The sequence below is a fragment of the Schistocerca cancellata genome, chromosome 4, assembly GCF_023864275.1.
Source record: "Schistocerca cancellata isolate TAMUIC-IGC-003103 chromosome 4, iqSchCanc2.1, whole genome shotgun sequence".
In the NCBI taxonomy this organism is placed as follows: Eukaryota; Metazoa; Arthropoda; class Insecta; order Orthoptera; family Acrididae; genus Schistocerca; species Schistocerca cancellata.
Window position 1 is genome coordinate 794,932,629 of NC_064629.1, and position 19,118 is coordinate 794,951,746.

Consider the following 19,118-nt stretch of genomic DNA (forward strand, 5'->3'; position numbering starts at 1 on the left):
TTGGTACAGACAAAGAGCTGCCGTCCAGCGTAAAAAATTGGCGGAAAGCACTGACGCCTGCCTGCTGTGAGGAGGGTACTGAAAAGTTGGTACGACGCTACGACAATTGTGTAAGTTGGAGCGACGACTACGTAGAGAAGCACCTGGAAGGTTAATACCTTACAGTAATACTGTTGCAAATAAAACATTTTTATGTAGATGTATGCGGTGTCTCTTCTTCCGAGACATGACCGAAAGAACAGACACCGCTTTGATCTTAGCCAGTATGAATTAAGACGCAAAAGTATTAATGATATTAGCTACCAGTGGGTATTGATTAAATCAATGGAAAAAACTGGAAATATTTTGCCTGAGAAGGATTCGAATCCAGGCCTTCTGCTCACTAGGCATATGCGCTGACGTAGTGCCCCTTGCCCATTTTTCTCATTACTTGCGGCATTTCGCCAATTCCTGTGATAGTTCGAGAGTGGTCTGCATCCGCACTGAAGTGATCATTGGCCTTCCACGCCTCAATTGTATATAAGGTGTCTGCTGTTTCGGCATTTATTTCTTAATCTTAGACAAGTATTTCAGAATACATATGAACTTATTCTGAATTTTTATCGCTTCCATACGTCGCTGTGTTACCAAAATGCACGGATCTCGTCATCACACGTTCAGTACGTGCTGTGGTAGAAGTAGGTGGACATCTGAACGACAGAAACCCTGGCAGCAACGCCACCATGTGGAATAAAGCTTTTCGTGCAGCCACAGGACGTCGTGTTACGATCAAACTGTGCGCAATAGGCTGCATGATGCGCGACTTCACTCCCGACGTCCATGGCGGGGTCCATCTTTACAGCCACGACACCATACGGCGCAGTACAGTTAGGCCCAACAACATGCCGAATGGACCGCTCAGGATTGGCATCATGTTCTCTTCACCGATGAGTGTCGCATATGCCTTCAACCAGACAATCGTCGGAGACGTGTTTGGAGGCAGCCCGGTCGGGCTGACGCCTTAGACACAATGTCCAGAGAGTGAAGCAGGGTGGAGGTTCCCTGCTTTTTTGGGGCTCGCATTACGTGGGGCCGACGTACGCCATTTCCGGTCATGGAAAGCGCCGTAACGGCTGTACAATACGTGAATGCCATCATCCGACCGATAATTTCCAGAATGAGATTTTCACTCTGCAGCGGAGTGTGCGCTGATATGAAACTTCCTGGCAGATTAAAACTGTGTGCCCGACCGAGACTCGAACTCGGGACCTTTGCCTTTCGCGGGCAAGTGCTCTACCAACTGAGCTACCGAAGCACGACTCACGCCCGGTACTCACAGCTTTACTTCTGCCAGTACCTCGTCTCCTGCCTTCCAAACTTTACAGAGCACTTGCCCGCGAAAGGCAAAGGTCCCGAGTTCGAGTCTCGGTCGGGCACACAGTTTTAATCTGCCAGGAAGTTTCATCCGACCGATAGTGCACAACCATATCGACAGCATATTGGCGAGAGATTCGTCTTTGTGGATGACAATTCACGCCCCCATGGTGCATATCTTGTGAAAGACTACCTTCAGGATAAGGACATCGCTCGACTAGAGTGGCCAGCATGTTCTCCGACATGAACCCTATCGAACAGCAATCTGGACCACCACCTCTGAAGGTCTTTCTGTATGGTTGTACAACATGCAATGTGTGGTTTTCATGAGCAATAAAAAGAGCAGAAACGATTTTTATGTTGATCACTATTCCAATTTTATGTAGAGCTTCCGGAACTCTCGGAACCGAGGTGATGCAAAAATTGTTTTGATGTGGTTATATCTCACATACTTAATACTTTGACACATAGAACTTGTATACTTTCCACGGCGGTTCTTGTGCCACTGCATCGGTGATGCAGTAACTGACAGTACTCCCGTAACGACATGAGGTAACGACTCTATTTGCTCTCTTTAGGGAGCAGAGAACTCGGAGAGTGGTTTTCAGCTATGCTCTAGAGCCACACAGAAAATGCTCAAAGAGTTTTAGTCCGGCTTGACGCCCACTACCAGCTCCACGGTCTCAAAAAATCGATCACAAGGACTTTTCCAGCCTAGAGTGCAGCCACGGGAAGTTAAATGAGATAACACTGGAAACACCGGCGGGCACTCTCTGCTTTCTGATGGACCTGAAATCCTGTTTAGCAGACGGCGTCAAATGAAAGAACACAGCTGCAGGGGTTAGAGTGTAGCAGTACTACACACGTAGAAGCGAGTCACCAACACCCATTTTTATTGTTATCCATTGATATGCGTATCTCTGCAACTTGTCCATTTAAATTACTATGTTTTAAAAAATCCTTTTCAATATATTTACGACAAAAGTAATGTTTGCGAAGCGATTCAGTGTTGAAAATTTACAACAAATCATGCACAGAAATGCTGACATCACTAACATTCCAAACGTCACCATTTCATAAAACGATTGCGCTTACCTGTAGTAAATTAGTTAACATGAAGAATGAAAGAATGCAGTCAGCATGATCACAGTAGCAATGCGGGATATATTAAGGAAATTGAGGATATGGTAAATGATGGAAATGGCATCCCGTGAACAAAAATGAAAACCAAACGAAATTTTAAAGAGAAATAGACGAATGGTTTCAGGATAACCTATAAGAATTAGTGATTTGAAATTTATACCGAATATTAAACCTTCCACACAAACGTTTTGGGGTTTTATTCAATTCCTGTTCAAAAGGATAGTTTTTAGCTATAGAATAGTACATGTTAAAGCAGTGAGGATCTGTAGACACGTATGAAAGCATTTATAACACTCCTTCGATAATATTGTCCAAGAAAACGGGAGGAGTTGAGGTAGCGATCGATATTCACAGTTTCAGCAAGATATATATACACATCTGTATTCCGCAATCCACCTGACGCTGCGTGGCGGAGGGTACCTTGTATCACTACGAAACATTTCCTTTCCTGTTTAACTCGCAAACAGAGCGAGGGAAAAACGAATGTCTATATGCATCTGTACCAGCCCTAATTTCTCCTAGCTTATATTCGTGATCCTTATGCGAAATGTACGGTGGAGGTAGTAGAATCTTCCTGCATTCTGTTTCAAATGTCGGTTCTCTCAATTTTCTACATCTACATCTACATTTATACTCCGCAAGCCACCCAACGGTGTGTGGCGGAGGGCAATTTACGTGCCACTGTCATTACCTCCCTTTCCTGTTCCAGTCGCGTATGGTTCGCGGGAAGAACGACTGCCGGAAAGCCTCCGTGCGAGCTCGAATCTCTCTAATTTTACATTCGTGATCTCCACGGGAGGTATAAGTAGGGGGAAGCAATATATGCGATACCTCATCCAGAAACGCACCCTCTCGAAACCTGGACAGCAAGCTACACCGTGATGCAGAGCGCCTCTCTTGCAGAGTCTGCCACTTGAGTTTGCTAAACATCTCCGTAACGCTATCACGCTTACCAAATAACCCTGTGACGAAACGCGCCGCTCTTGTTTGGATCTTCTCTATATCCTCTGTCAACCCGACCTGGTACAGATCCCACACTGATGAGCAATACGCAAGTATAGGTCGAACAAGTGTTTTGTAAGCCCCTCGTTTGTTGATGGACTACATTTCCTAAGGACTCTCCCAATGAATCTCAACCTGGTACCCGCCTTACCAACAATTAATTTTATATGATCACTCCACTTCAAATCGTTCCGCACGCACACTGTCAGATATTTTACAGAAGTAACTGCTACCAGTGTTTGTTCCGCTATCATATAATCATACAATAAAGGATCCTTCTTTCTATGTATTCGCAATACATTACATTTCTGCAAAAAGAACCTCGTCTTCTTTCCAGGGATACCCATTCGAGTCTCGAACCATCTCCGAACACTTTCGCATTGATGGAAACTACAAACCTAACAGCCCGCCTATGAATTGCTTCCACGTCAGCCTTTAATTCGACCAGGGAAGGATCCCATACACTCGAGCAGTACTCAAGAATGGGTCGCACTAGTGTTCTATACGTGGTCTTCTTTACAGATGAACCACACATTCCTAAAATTCTGCCGATAAACGTAAGTCGACTATTCACCCTCCCTAGTACCATCATTACATGCCCGTTCCATTTCATATTGCTTTGTTACGCTGCGTCCAGATATTTAATCGATATGACTGTGGCAAGCAGTACATTACTAATGATGAATTAGAACGTTACGATATTGTTTTTCCTATTCATCTGCATTAACTTCCATTTTTCTGCATTTAGAGCGAGCTGCCATTCATTACACCAACTAGAAATTTTGACCGACATCTTTTATCCTGCTACAGTCACTGTACGACTACACTTTTCCGTAGACTACAGCATCACAGAAAAGAGCCGCAGATTGCTACGCATCCTGTTGGCCAGATCATTTATGTATGTGTGAAGAAGAGCGGTCCTATCACACTTCCCTGGGGCACTCCTGCCGATACCATTGTCTTTGACGAACACTCGCCGTCGAGAATAACGAACAGGGTTCTGTTACTTAAGAAGTCTTTGAGCCGCCCACATATCTTGGAACCTATTCTATACGCTCGTACCTTCGGTAACAGTCTGCATTGGAGCACCGTGTCAAATAGTTTCCGAAGATCTGGGAATATGGAATCTGCCAGTTGCCGTTCGTCCATGGTTCGTAGGATATCATGTGAGAAAAGGGCCAGCTGAGTTTTTTCTAGAGGTACGTCATAAACCGTGTTGATTTGTGGATAGAAGCTCTTCCATCTCAAGAAAATTTATTGTATTCGAACTGAGAATGTGTTCAAGTATTCTGCAGAAAATTGACGTCAAGGATATTGATCTGTAATTCAGCGGTCGATACTTTTACACTTTCTTATGTACAGGTGTCACCTGCGTTTTTTCGATTGTAAATCTGGAGGCATATATGCCAGATCAGTTTGGTGAAATTTTTCGAAAACTCTATAGAATGAGTTGTATCATGAATTTCTGTGTAACAGCAGTAAGTGTCGTTGGCTGATGGATCAAGAATAGACACAGCATTGTTTTCAACGAGAGATATTGAAATTACAAAGTAGTACCGTTTGGCCCGTATTTTTCAATTTCTCTGATAATGCTAGAGCAGTGCTCGCAGAAGCGGTTTATCATTTAACAAGTTACATCGAAGAAAGGTGCCGTGTCTTCTTTGTCCGGTCGTGCATTGATCTCGAGTCAGTGCCTGTTGGCAAATAGGTTCCTTGTGAAATGGAAATTCTTCTCTCTGTCTCTAGATTTATCACAGACTGTCGAAACGTTCGGTTGGCACTACGAAGCTACGACTCTATGAAAAGTTCGGACCACACTGGAGCGCATTCCTTCCGTTTTGGACGCTGATAACCTGGACGTTGAGCGCCCATAAGCTCCAAACACACACACACACACACACACACACACCTTCCATTTGCACATGCACGGACACAAGGAACTGCGAGAAGGAAAACGGACCGTATATGGGGAAAAAAAGACGGACGCATTCACAGAATGTCTGAGGCTAAGTGTTGATGTAGCAGCGAAAAAGAGAGCTTGTCACTGTCAGTACAATGCACAAGTTGCACTAAATATTCATGAAAATAGTCTATCAATAAATTATTTAGGGGTAAAACAACTCAACTAACGTACAAAATCTGTGATAGGTAAGGTGACTGGACAGCAGATATCCAAGAAATTCAGAGACGTGCTGCTAGAACCGCAAAAGGTCGGTAAAGCCGATACAAAAGCGTAACAGAGATGGTTATGGAACAAAGAAAATGTTGTTCTCTAGAAAACCTGTTCGGAAAATTTAGAAGACTAGTATTCGAGGACCTAAGTGGGGTAGAGCAGTGGTAAGACATTGAACTTGCGTATGAGGAGGCGAGGGTACAAGTTCCCATCTGGTCATCCAGTTTTACATTTTTCGTTGTGACAATAAATCTCTCAAGGCAAGGTCCGAAAGTGTTCCTTTTGAAAGGGCGTAGTGAGCTCTTCCCTAATTCCGGGGCGTGTGCTCCCTTTCTAAAGACTTTGTTGTAGATGGGATGTCAAACACGTTAGGTACTTGTGGGACAGTTCTGCTGCAACGATTTTATATCTAGCGCAGAGGTCATGAGAATAAGATAAAGAGGGATTAGGGCGAGTAATGTGGCACATAAACAGCCATTTTTCCTTTCAATACACAAATTAAATAGGACACATAGTAGCTCGAAGTAATGTCAGCTGCACTCTTTACATTGTCATATGGGGTATATCGAATGAAACAATAAGTTTACTGTTACCAATCGTCATTCCTTTAGATGTAAAACGCGTTTCAAAGTTTTAAACCTCCATTATCACGTGGATTTATACGGTTAATAAGGTATGTGTGTGTTGTGTCACGACTTTAGGGTAACCTGTTCTTATTTTCCACCCTACTAGGCATGGGTTGGTTTTTTTAGCACCCAACAGTGATTCCAATGCTTTCACCCAGCAAGTGTATCTACAAACTGTTTGCAGGAGCATTTTTATTATTCCTCCGAATATCTATGCTGAAAAACTTTTGTAAACATATACTAGCTGTCAAAGACAAACATGACACCCATCCTTGCTCTATCATACATTAATAAAACAGAATACCGACCTACCTGAAGTCAAAGTAGTGCAAATGTTTTGGAGTACCCAGTGTCTCCATCAAACGACGTAATATAGAAACCTCAATCAAGTGCACATCCGAAGACAGAGTTGTCAATGAAGTTCAACACTTAAAGAACTGAAAACGTTTATTACTGACACCAACGTACAGCCGGAACATAACTGACCATCTGGACAGAGAGTGAAGCTATCTACATGGAATATTCCAAAAAGCTGGAATTTATACAAAAATCGGACATTCCAGAATATACAAACACATAAAACATATTTCAAGCACCTCCCTGAAATTAAAAATAGTGAAAACAAATTAGTGCTGTGATTTGGTTTGAACTGGGGACCTACACAGACCACCAATGAACACTAACCACTGCACTACACTGCATGAGCCACAGCTCGGGGTAAAATTACAGTTTAAGAGACAAGAATACGATTCTGTAGTCTCCTGAATTCACAAACACAAGTAACTTTCGAAACATCATGTGCATAGATATCAGCTCACTTACACAGGATCAGTACGTAGTTCTTGTAGTACGGCGCTCCATTCCTCCACCAGCGTCGTTAGTAGTTGCTGGATGGTCATCGGTGCATGTGGACGTGTTGCATTCCGTCTCTCCAACGCACCCCACACGTTCTTGATGGGACTGAAGTCTGGGGAACGGGTAGTCCGTTCGCCGGATATCCTCACATTCCAAGAGCTCCTTCACCTGCGTTGTACGATGCGGTCGCGCGTTGTCATCCACAAGACAAAAGTCAGGGCCGAATGAACTCCTTAAAAGACGCACACTGGAAAGGAGTACAGCGTCACAATAACGTTGACCGATGAGTGTGCTGTGTTCAAAGACTTGTAGGACGGTACTCCCATACCACATTGTGCCTCCCCACACCATACCATCTGGACCTCCAAAGCGATTATGTTCGACGATGCTGGACGTGCCCTCATATGGCGAGAGGTGGGAACACGTAATGCAGCTAGGAACATTGTCGAACATGGTCGTTTTGGTGTCCAGGTGTCATGGTGTGGGGATGCATAATACTACTTCGGCATACTGACCTCCAAAGTTTATAACACGCTATACTCAGCGGTCAACATTATTGTGACACATATTCATTCCCCAAGTGTGTCGTTTCCGTTCAACATACACCGTCGTATAGATTGAAAATTCATCGAACTGAAAATCAGTGAAGATACTCCATATGCTCGCACTTTGTTTATTATGGCTCTGAGCACTATGGGACTCAACTTCTGAGGTCATTAGTCCCCTAGAACTTAGAACTAGTTAAACCTAACTAACCTAAGGACATCACACACATCCATGCCCGAGGCAGGATTCGAACCTGCGACCGTAGCGGTCTCGCGGTTCCAGACTGCAGCGCCAGAACCGCACGGCCACTTCGGCCGGCTTTGTTTATTAGTTGACAATGTAGTACAGTATCAGATATTTAGGAAGACGGGGTCAACCTATTCATTTCCGTTTACTGTCTACAATATATGCTTTTCCTGACACAGTGCATATTACACTGGTGCCCAGTGGATTTTTTCAAGAAACCAAAGTAGATGGTCTTTATAGTTTTCGACGCACTAAACACGAACATCACGGTTAAAATTGTCTCCCAGCTCAGGGATACAAGTCGATTGGAGCTTTACGTTGCTATCGTAATTAGTAGTATATATACATTAATTGATCTTACCTAGTACATTCGCGCCGTTTGTTTGCCTTCCTCTTTTGGGTGATGTCTGGAGTATTTATCTGTACAATTCAGCAGAAATCAGCCGACATAACTGGTGTTCACCGTCCTGTGTAACGCTTTTACATGAAAGAAATGTTCTGGTGGAACCACTCGCCTTGCTCATCACTTTATGTACCACGGTGCTCTGGGAGTACACATAGTAGGAGAAAAGGAAGTGCATCTTCAGAAACATGTTGCAACCAATGACCTTATAAGTATTAATGGGTTGGTCCACGAGATCCCTGTAAATTAGTCGCTCGCGTTTCCCAAGAACAATCTTGTCACCTTACGAAAACATGCATGCATGTAGCTATTCAGCGGTTAGAGCGGACTCAAAGAGTGTGTCCTCTAATAGCTGACTATCTGTGGACCAATCCATATACCCTTTGTGATCTCTGTGGTGAGTCGTGTAAACTTCTCACAAAACTACTGACTCGCTGATTCACACACGTGAAAAGCCTTAACAAATGCTCTCATTAGTCCTGACTTAATGTGCAATACTGCGAGAACAATTTTTTTAGGACTCATTAGAGGGTCTTCGACAATATTTTTCGACCCAGGCGCCAGTGCTGTTCGCGGAGGCCATTCCCTTTGTATGGGGTGACAATTATTGAACTATCTAAAAGAAACGTGAATTAGTTACAAACTACGGCGTGCACACAGTTTATTCAACATGTAAACGTCACTACAGATATTCAGATTTAGATTTTGACATTTTCGATATGCCTGCCGACATTGGCGACGATGTAGCTCAGTTAAGTGATCTGGTTTGAGAAAGTCCGGGTCTACAAGATTCCCAGATATTGCGGGAAAGCCTATATTGGACAAACAATTCGTCCGGTCCAGTATAGTTGCGTGGGCATCATCGCCACACGCGTTTATTTCAGCCAGAAAAATCTGCAGCCGCGGAACATTGTCTTACTGAACGACGAGACGCAAGTGGTTGCCACTGTGTCGCGGTATTGTGACTGTGTAGTGAAAGAAGCGATTGAAATCTGGATATCTGACAATATTATAAACAGAGATAAGAGGTATCCTTTAAGTAAGAGTTGGAACGCCCGCCCGGTTAGCCGAGCGGTCTAACGCACGGCTTTCCGGAGGGGGAAGGAGCTCCTGGTCCCCGGCACGAATCCGCCGGATGGTTTTTAGGTGGTTTTCCATCTGCCTCGGCGAATGCGGTCTGGTTCCCCTTATTCCGTCTTAGCTACACTATGCGGGCGATTGCTGCGCAAACAAGTTCTCCACGTTCACGTACACCATCGTTACTCTACCACGCAAACATAGAGGTTACACTCGTCTGGTATGAGACGTTCCCTGGGTGGTCCACTGGGGGCCGAACCGCACAATAACCCTGGGTTCGGTGTGGGGCGACGGAGGGGTGACGTGGACTGCGGTAGTCGTCGTGGGGTTGTGGACCACTGTGGCTGCGGCGGGGGCGGAGCCTCTCCGTCGTTTCTAGGTCCCCGGTTAACATACATACAACAAGGGTTGGGACCCTGTTCTGTTTTTCATTAAGGAACAACAGTCCTTGTTTCGCCATCAAAAGCTGTCAGTACTGTTTGATATTGATTCATCGATTCCGCGAGCTTTCACCATCGGTGCGCTGTTGTGCCGTGAGCTAGAGAGCTGTTATGTTCGCGCACACGCGTTGGACCCACGGTTGGTGTATGAAGGAGCCGCCGCGGCGTGTCTCATTTCAGTTCCGGTGAGCTAATGCGGCGGCCTACTCATGTGAAGATGGCGGGCAGTTGGACCGCCGAAATATTGGGTCTAGATGACGATACGTTCCTGCTGGAGACCCTACATGAATACAACCAATTATTACGCCGGGAAAGTTTACGGTGTTCTTAACTGCTTTGAAGAAAGTTGTGGACAATTCGGGCGAATGGTTTGGCCACCCAGATTTCTCCATTGAATCCCATCGAATATTTATGGGACATAATCGAGAGCTCATTTAGTACACAAAATCCAGCATCGGCGACACTTTCGCAGTAATGGACGGCTATAGAGGTAGTTGGGCTCCACATTTCTGCAGGGGACTTCCAATGACTTGTTGGGTCCATACCACGTCGAGATGCTGCACTACGTTGGGCAAAAGGAGGGCCGGCACGATGTTAGGAGATATCCCATGACTTATGTCACCCATTGTATATTCCCTTGAAAGATATGTACCTAATTCTGGGCACTCATGCTAAAGGAGCTGTAGTAATCACTCTGTGCACACTGTACAGAAACTCGAGCTTTTCTGCCAAACACTCCTATAGCTGTGAAGACAGATACTCACATTTTCAATAGAAGTAAATGTGCAAGTCATTTAGCTGAGGCTGAATCAATTCTTTATTGTAAACGTGTAATTGCTTTTGGTCCATACTTGGTCATGAAACAAGTCAATGCATAGCTTACAGCATGCAGATTAGAAAATTTATCAACCAAGAAATATACAGAACTAAGAAAACACCAAAAAAGCAACATACTCGTATTACGGAGAGAAGTTCTCAGCTACTGGGAGGATTCTTTTCACTGGTGCCATGCCCCGTGCTGAAGCAGGGTCGACATTGTTAGGAACGGATTTGGCAAGGTTAGTGGAAACGGATGGCTGGATGCCCTTCCTGCCACCACCCCGTACCCCCCGGGACGGAATGAGTGTACCCCTACTGTCTGCGTCGAGTGTAATTCATTGAAGAGTGCGAGCGTGGTCAGACGTCTGCGAGTCGTGTAACTCAGACTGAACGAGGGGACCAGCCCGGTATTCACCTAGCGGGATGTGGAAAAACGCCTGAAAACTACATTCAGGCTGGCCAGCACACCGGCCCTCGTCGTTAATCCGCCTGCGGATTCGATCTGGGGCCGGCGCGCCTACCCGCGTCCAGGAAGCAGCGCGTTTAAGCTCTCGGGTACCCTGGCGAGTCTCAGGTACCGGGAGGATATCCTGTATAATATAAAAGGAGGCTGGTACAAGGAAACTATCATCCAAGATTTAATGAATTCGAGTTTGTCTCTCCATGTTTAAGTGTTGCTCAAAGCCTGTTGAAAACAGAATCTGCCGATACGTGCACACCTGTTTCTATTGTTCATATGAAAGTGTTATCAACGTGCAAATACTTGATTCCGTCTAGGATTCACTGAGCGAATATTGCAGTTTCTTCTGAATGAGTCAATATCCTCAACATCAAATCCCATGTATGAGAATGTGTACAGGATTGGTGGAGCTAGAAACGTGAACTACAGCCTACACAAAGTTCGTATAGTGACACCATAGACCGCCCGTCTCGAGACTAAGAAAATAGTGGTTGGTGCACAGAGCTGCCCGAAAAATGTGGTACCATAGGAGATAACAGAATGCACCCTATTAAGTAAAGTAAAGAAGCCATCGTGCCCCAGTATCAGAGGCAGTGGAGATTATTTTTAAACTGAAACTTCTGCAGAAGATCTTGAACGTGATACATCGCAGAAACCTTTAGCTGTTCATCTACCTTCAGCACTGTGAATTTAAGATCGTCGACTTCACTGATAGTGTAAAATGCCTACTCAATTATTCGTATCTATCACTGCTAAGTTTCTCTGTAAAACCAGCTGTCTTTGCCGGCTGCGGTGGTCTAGCGGTTCTGGCGCTGCAGTCCGGAGCCGCGAGACTGCTACGGTCGCAGGTTCGAATCCTGCCTCGGGCATGGGTGTGTGTGATGTCCTTAGGTTAGTTAGGTTTAAGTAGTTCTAAGTTCTAGGGGACTTATGACCTAAGATGTTGAGTCCCATAGTGCTCAGAGCCAGCCAGCTGTCTTGATATAACCACAGCGATTGGACCAATTTTTATGCTGAAGAGCTTAGAGTGGGTATCTTACTCCCCAGGAACATCCACTTGAAGAGTAAAAATGGGACCGTTCGCCTACCGGTGCAAGCCTATATCAAAATCATCACACTTGTCATTAAAAATCTTCACTCTCAGTTAGTTATAATAGATTTGAAAACGTTGCAAAAGGAGACACTGCCTTCATGGACCTCAAAGGTGTAATGTCTGTAGTACAAGGCATGGTGTATGTTCCTATCCTTTCTACACATCCATATCTTTGCTAACGGCTCGCTTCTAATATTGATGCAGTCCGGAACCGCGGGACTGCTACGGTCGCAGGTTCGAATCCTGCCTCGGGCATGGATGTGTGTGATGTCCTTAGGTTAGTTAGGTTTAAGTAGTTCTAAGTTCTAGGGGACTGACGATCACAGAAGTTAAGTCCCATAGTGCTCACAGCCATTTGAACCATTTTTTTTCTAATTTTGATGAGATATCAGTCCCTTCCATGAACACTGCAACACTTAACAAATTTATCGAACTTCTCACGGCACGCAGGCATGAATCGTCCAACCGTGTCTGACATCCAGTCACGAGTCCCAGCTACTAATTACCTTCAGCGCCACCCGGAAAGGTTGGTGCCAAACCGATCTTATCGATCACTGGGGGTTGCCCCGGCGGCAGTGTTGCTACGCAAGGCCGCTACGTATAATGTAAAAATATCGATACTCCAAGAGTAACTATATCTGTAACATTACGACTGCTTGACAACTGTATGAAAGGAAAATTACGGTTTTACAAGAGTTCCTTATCATAAACTGTATGCGTTGCTTTTTGTTGCAGTTTGACGGTAATTAGCTCTGTGAAAGCCACGTGCTGATGAGACTGACTACACTGTCAGCTGGATCATTTGCTTTCCATTCCACGTCTATCCCAACGACACTTACGTCGTTAGTAGACATAAAATTTTTGTAACTATCTGTCATGTTTAGTGGCAGATCATTGATATATAACACGGAAAACAGTGAGCACAGAAGGGAATCCTGTGGTACAATCATATTATTCTGCACTGGATATCGTTGCATAAATCCCAAGTATTTTGTTCTAAAGTTCTGTAGTTCTGTTAGATACTATTGTTGTTATTATACTAGCACTGACATGTGATTACATTTTCACGCAATTTGGGTACATAGATCCTGAGAAATCCGTACCCAGAACAACCACCTCTCGACGTAATAACGGCCTCGATACGCCTGGGCATTGAGTCAAACAGAGCTTGGATGGCGTGCGTAGGTACAGCTGCCCATGCAGCTTCAACACGATACCACAGTTCATCAAGAGTAGTGACTGGCGTATTGTGACGAGCCAGTTACTCGGCCACCATTGAGCAGACGTTTTCAATTGGTGAGAGATCCGGAGAATGTGCTGGCCAGGGCAGCAGTCGAACATTTTCTGCATCCAGAAAGGCCCATACAGGACTTGCAACATGCGGTCGTGCATTATCCTGCTGAAATGTAGGGTTTCGCAGGGATCGAATGAAGGGTAGAGCCACGGGTCGGAACACATCTGAAATGTAACGTCCACTGTTCAAAGTGCCGTCAATGCGAACAAGAGGTGACCGACACGTGTAACGAATGGCACCCCATACCATCACGCTGGGTGATACGCCAGTATAGTGATGACTAATACACGCTTCCAATGTGCGTTCACCGTGATGTCGCCAAACACGGATGCGATCATCATGATGCTGTAAACAGAACCTGGATTCATCCGAAAAAATGACGTTTTGCCATTCACGCACCCAGGTTCGTCATTGAGTACACCATCGCAGGCGCTCGTATCTGTGATGCAGCGTCAAGGGTAACCGCAGCCATGGTCTCCGAGCTGATAGCCCATGCTGCTGCAAACGTCGTTGAACTGTTCGTGCAGATGGTTGTTGTCTGGCTAACGTCCTCATCTGTTGACTCAAGGTACGGGACGTGGCTGTACGATCCGTTACAGCCATGCGGATAAGATGCCTGTCATCTCGACCGGTAGTGATAGGAGGCCGTTGGGCGTTCCGTATTACCCTCCTGCACCCACCGATTCCATATTCTGCTAACAGTCATTGGATCTCGACCAACGCGAGTAGCAATGTCGCGATACGATAAACCGCAATCGCGATAGGCTATAATCCGACCTTTATCAAAGTCGGAAATGTGATGGTACGCATTTCTCCTCCTTACACGAAGCATCATAACAATGTTTCACCAGGCAACCCCGGTCAACTGCTGTTTGTGTATGAGAAATCGGTTGGAAACTTTCCTCATGTCAGCACGATGTAGGCGTCGCCACCGGCGCCAACCTTGTGTGAATGCTCTGAAAAACTAATCATTTGTATATCACAGCATCTTCTTCCTGTCGGTTAAACTTCGCATCTGTAGTACGTCATCTTCGTGGTGTAGCAATTTTAATGGCCAGTGGTGTAGTAATAGGTACATATTCTTCTTCTTTTAATCTAAGTTCTGTGAAGTATGTAAACTTTGCCTCCATCAACGACGAGTTAGCTTTTGCTTGATAATTAAGCTTAGTTGGATGAACGATTAGCTAAACTACTTATAAGAGTTATCAATTAACACGCAGTGTTCACGGGATGAAAACCAAACGTGTGTACTCCAATGGATCTTGACTTATGCGTCATGTGATGCCTGTGTTGTAGAGGATGGTTATAATTAAAGTGCAGCTACTCACAGAGATCCAGTGTGGGCTATACTTATCGTATGTCAGCGAAACTTGGTAGATTCTCTAATGCATTAATGAGGAATCAGTTTACGCTGGGAAGAAATTTGTTCCAATTTTGGCCACCAGGTGCAAATCTGGCGCTGTGCAGCATCTCGTAGACGTTTCCGGTATGGAAGTAAAATCAACATTATACCTTCTCATTTGTTTCACTTTTTCTCCCCACGTCCCGTTCGTAATCTATTACACGTGGATACATTTCTGGCATTCACAGCCCCAGATTTGCATCTGGTGGTCAAAACTGTAACTCGATTTTTTGCAGCATAAATCGGTTTCGAATTAACGCATTAGCGTATCTGTCAAGATTCGCTGCCGTACGATAGTTTGAGGCCATACTGCATATTGCATCTCAGTGAGTAGCTTCACTTTAATAATAACCACCAGATACGTTCTTTGTATGTCCATCTTTTCAGAGATAGTTGCGGTAACTCGGCTCGGCTGTTCAGTACAGAATGGCAAATCAAACACCTTTCGGCCGTCTAATTTCCAAACTGTTATTTTGTTAGGCTACCAGTAATAAATCGCCCAAAGCTGTAGCTTAATGAAAATTAATAACGGTTTGGAAATTAGATGGCTGAAAGGTGTTTGATTTGACATTCTCTACCCGGTATTTTGTTTCGCGGTGGCAGCATTGCGCATTAGAGCCCCACTGATGTAGTTACCCGCTGTGTGAAAGTGTAATAGCTCAGGTCTTTTGTAGAACAGAATAAGCGTGTCACGTTCGCGATGTGTGTGTCTGTGGCAGGTGATGTCGTGATGGCGAGCCCGGGAGTGAGGCCGTCTACGACGCCGACGCCGGTGACGCCTGCGCCGCAAGCGGCGGGCTCCCCACACAACAAGCGGCCAACCGTCATCATATACCCAACTGGTCAGTACAAATTCAGCTTGTGCCGTATCTTTGTGTATAATTTCCAGCTGTTAAGCTTCCATAAACACGAATATCAAGTTTTTGTCAATGTTAATTCGAGGGAATAGTAAAGGTGTCGTTTTCTCCTGCAAGTGTGTAGAAGTCAGCTCCACACTTTTTTTTATTTTGCGTAGTTTTGACAAATAAATAGAAATATCATCAGTTTCACTAATTGGGAACCTGTATCTGTATACAAATGCCCCTCTGAATGGCGCTCAGGAAGACGCTGGCAAAAGTTTTCAGTAATGTAAATACTTACATGTCTTCTGATCGATGTACTGAAAATAGAGTCAGATGCACTTTTAGGTTATCGAAAATTTAGATTTTAATTTTTTCTCCATAAATTTCGAATGTGTTGTCAGTGCCTTTATCGCGGCTATTGATTTGCAGGTAAGACACAATTTCATTTATGAAATGCTCGAATACTACTGACTTATAGGTTGATTGTTATGGTTTAAGGCTCTCAACACTAAAGTTATCAACGCCTGATATTATTTAAAACATCTCTATTAATCTGATGGAATTACGTTTTCCTGAAGACATATGAGTGTCAACTTTATCTTCGAAAGGATGGAAGCTGTGCCTCGGCCGGGACTTGAACCTGTGATTTCTGCTTGCGAGGCAGGTGTGCTAATCACTGTTTGACCGTAGCATTGTGGCTACCGCAGATGCGTGGACTACCGTATTTCATTCAGCTGTGGAAGCCACAATGCTGCAGTGACGTAGTGGTTAGTACATCTACCTAGTAAGCAGGAGACGCATGTTCAAGTCCCACTTCTGGAGGGCACTGGACTATGGTAGTCCATGTGGTATCAACGTTCGATACCACACTTGTTAGGGGTTGCAGATATCGACCGCGGTCCGTAATAGAAATCGCTGGACCCGCGAGTCGCGACTAGCGCAGCTCCGCGACTTGTGACAAGTGTCATGCGAGCTGTCGTCCACTCTTGCTCGGGACGTCTACTAGGAATGTAGCATAACCTTCAGCTGATAGGAATCAACCTCTAACAAGGCACTTAGTCAAGTATGGCATAAGAAATGCCTCTCTAGATATGTTTGTAATTATATACACTCCTGGAAATTGAAATAAGAACACCGTGAATTCATTGTCCCAGGAAGGGGAAACTTTATTGACACATTCCTGGGGTCAGATACATCACATGATCACACTGACAGAACCACAGGCACATAGACACAGGCAACAGAGCATGCACAATGTCGGCACTAGTACAGTGTATATCCACCTTTCGCAGCAATGCAGGCTGCTATTCTCCCATGGAGACGATCGTAGAGATGCTGGATGTAGTCCTGTGGAACGGCTTGCTATGCCATTTCCACCTGGCGCCTCAGTTGGACCAGCGTTCGTGCTGGACGTGCAGACCGCGTGAGACGACGCTTCATCCAGTCCCAAACATGCTCAATGGGGGACAGATCCGGAGATCTTGCTGGCCAGGGTAGTTGACTTACACCTTCTAGAGCACGTTGGGTGGCACGGGATACATGCGGACGTTCATTGTCCTGTTGGAACAGCAAGTTCCCTTGCCGGTCTAGGAATGGTAGAACGATGGGTTCGATGACGGTTTGGATGTACCGTGCACTATTCAGTGTCCCCTCGACGATCACCAGTGGTGTACGGCCAGTGTAGGAGATCGCTCCCCACACCATGATGCCGGGTGTTGGCCCTGTGTGCCTCGGTCGTATGCAGTCCTGATTGTGGCGCTCACCTGCACGGCGCCAAACACGCATACGACCATCATTGGCACCAAGGCAGAAGCGACTCCCATCGCTGAAGACGACACGTCTCCATTCGTCCCTCCATTCACGCCTGTCGCGACACCACTGGAGGCGGGCTGCACGATGTTGGGGCGTGAGCGGAAGACGGCCTAACGGTGTGCGGGACCGTAGCCCAACTTCATGGAGACGGTTGCGAATGGTCCTCGCCGATACCCCAGGAGCAACAGTGTCCCTAATTTGCTGGGAAGTGGCGGTGCGGTCCCCTACGGCACTGCGTAGGATCCTACGGTCTTGGCGTGCATCCGTGCGTCGCTGCGGTCCGGTCCCAGGTCGACGGGCACGTGCACCTTCCGCCGACCACTGGCGACAACATCGATGTACTGTGGAGACCTCACGCCCCACGTGTTGAGCAATTCGGCGGTACGTCCACCCGGCCTCCCGCATGCCCACTATACGCCCTCGCTCAAAGTCCGTCAACTGCACATACGGTTCACGTCCACGCTGTCGCGGCATGCTACCAGTGTTAAAGACTGCGATGGAGCTCCGTATGCCACGGCAAACTGGCTGACACTGACGGCGGCGGTGCACAAATGCTGCGCAGCTAGCGCCATTCGACGGCCAACACCGCGGTTCCTGGTGTGTCCGCTGTGCCGTGCGTGTGATCATTGCTTGTACAGCCCTCTCGCAGTGTCCGGAGCAAGTATGGTGGGTCTGACACACCGGTGTCAATGTGTTCTTTTTTCCATTTCCAGGAGTGTATATGCAGCGTATGAAGAAGCCTGTAACACAAGTTAAGTAGAATATATCTTATTTTTTATCAACGCCAGATACAGACTATGCAACGATCTCCTTACCGACTTCCCGGCCAAACGAGCAATATACGTTTCGATTTAGCATTAGCCACCTGTCATCATAAGAAATGACGACGAGAACCATAACAGTCCATGCAGCTGTGGTAACCACAATGCTACAGTGGTTAGTGCATCTGCCTAGTAAGCAAGAGACCTGGCTTCAAGTCCCGTGGGTGACACAAATTTGAATTCATTGCTTCAGCTCGGCATAGGTAGCCCCACCTCCCCTTATTCTAACCTCCTTTTCGAGCTATGCTGCTTTCCATAACTCTTATAAAAAGCTAACGATAACTGCAAAAGCTGTGTGTGGATTGCTCTAAACCATTGCTATAGAGCTGAATGCATGGCACATCACAAGTATATCATGGAAACCTAATTCCAGACAGTTTGAAATGACTGACTGGGCTGCTCAGGATCGTATAGTTCAATCAACGTCTGTACAACACACGGTTAGTTCGAAAGACACCAGACTCTGTTGAGTGGTGCTGTGAGCTCCTGAGCAGAATGCTGTTATTCTAGCAAAGCTGCACTCAGAGGGACAGCAGGCTCGCGGAGAGAACTACGAAGAGAAAAATGCCTCTAGAGTGTATCTCAAACATGCTCTATCGCCTGATGGTGTCTTCGTGGACGTGAGTACAATTTGCACTCGAAGAGTTGATAGCAGCCAGGACGTATCATATTGGAATTGTCCTATTTTGACATTCATCTTCCATTCCTAAC

At 45.7% G+C, this 19,118-nt stretch overlaps 1 protein-coding gene across 1 annotated transcript in view; it reads left to right on the top strand.

Moving 5' to 3' along the window:
• LOC126184720 (uncharacterized) overlaps positions 1 to 19,118 on the top strand; it is a 1,073,920-nt gene that overhangs the window by 304,583 nt on the left and 750,219 nt on the right. Inside the window, exon 2 of the mRNA XM_049927243.1 lies at positions 15,652 to 15,774. Coding sequence (XP_049783200.1) covers positions 15,663 to 15,774 — 112 coding nt within the window. The 5' untranslated portion in view covers positions 15,652 to 15,662. The remainder of the gene's footprint in view (positions 1 to 15,651; positions 15,775 to 19,118) is intronic.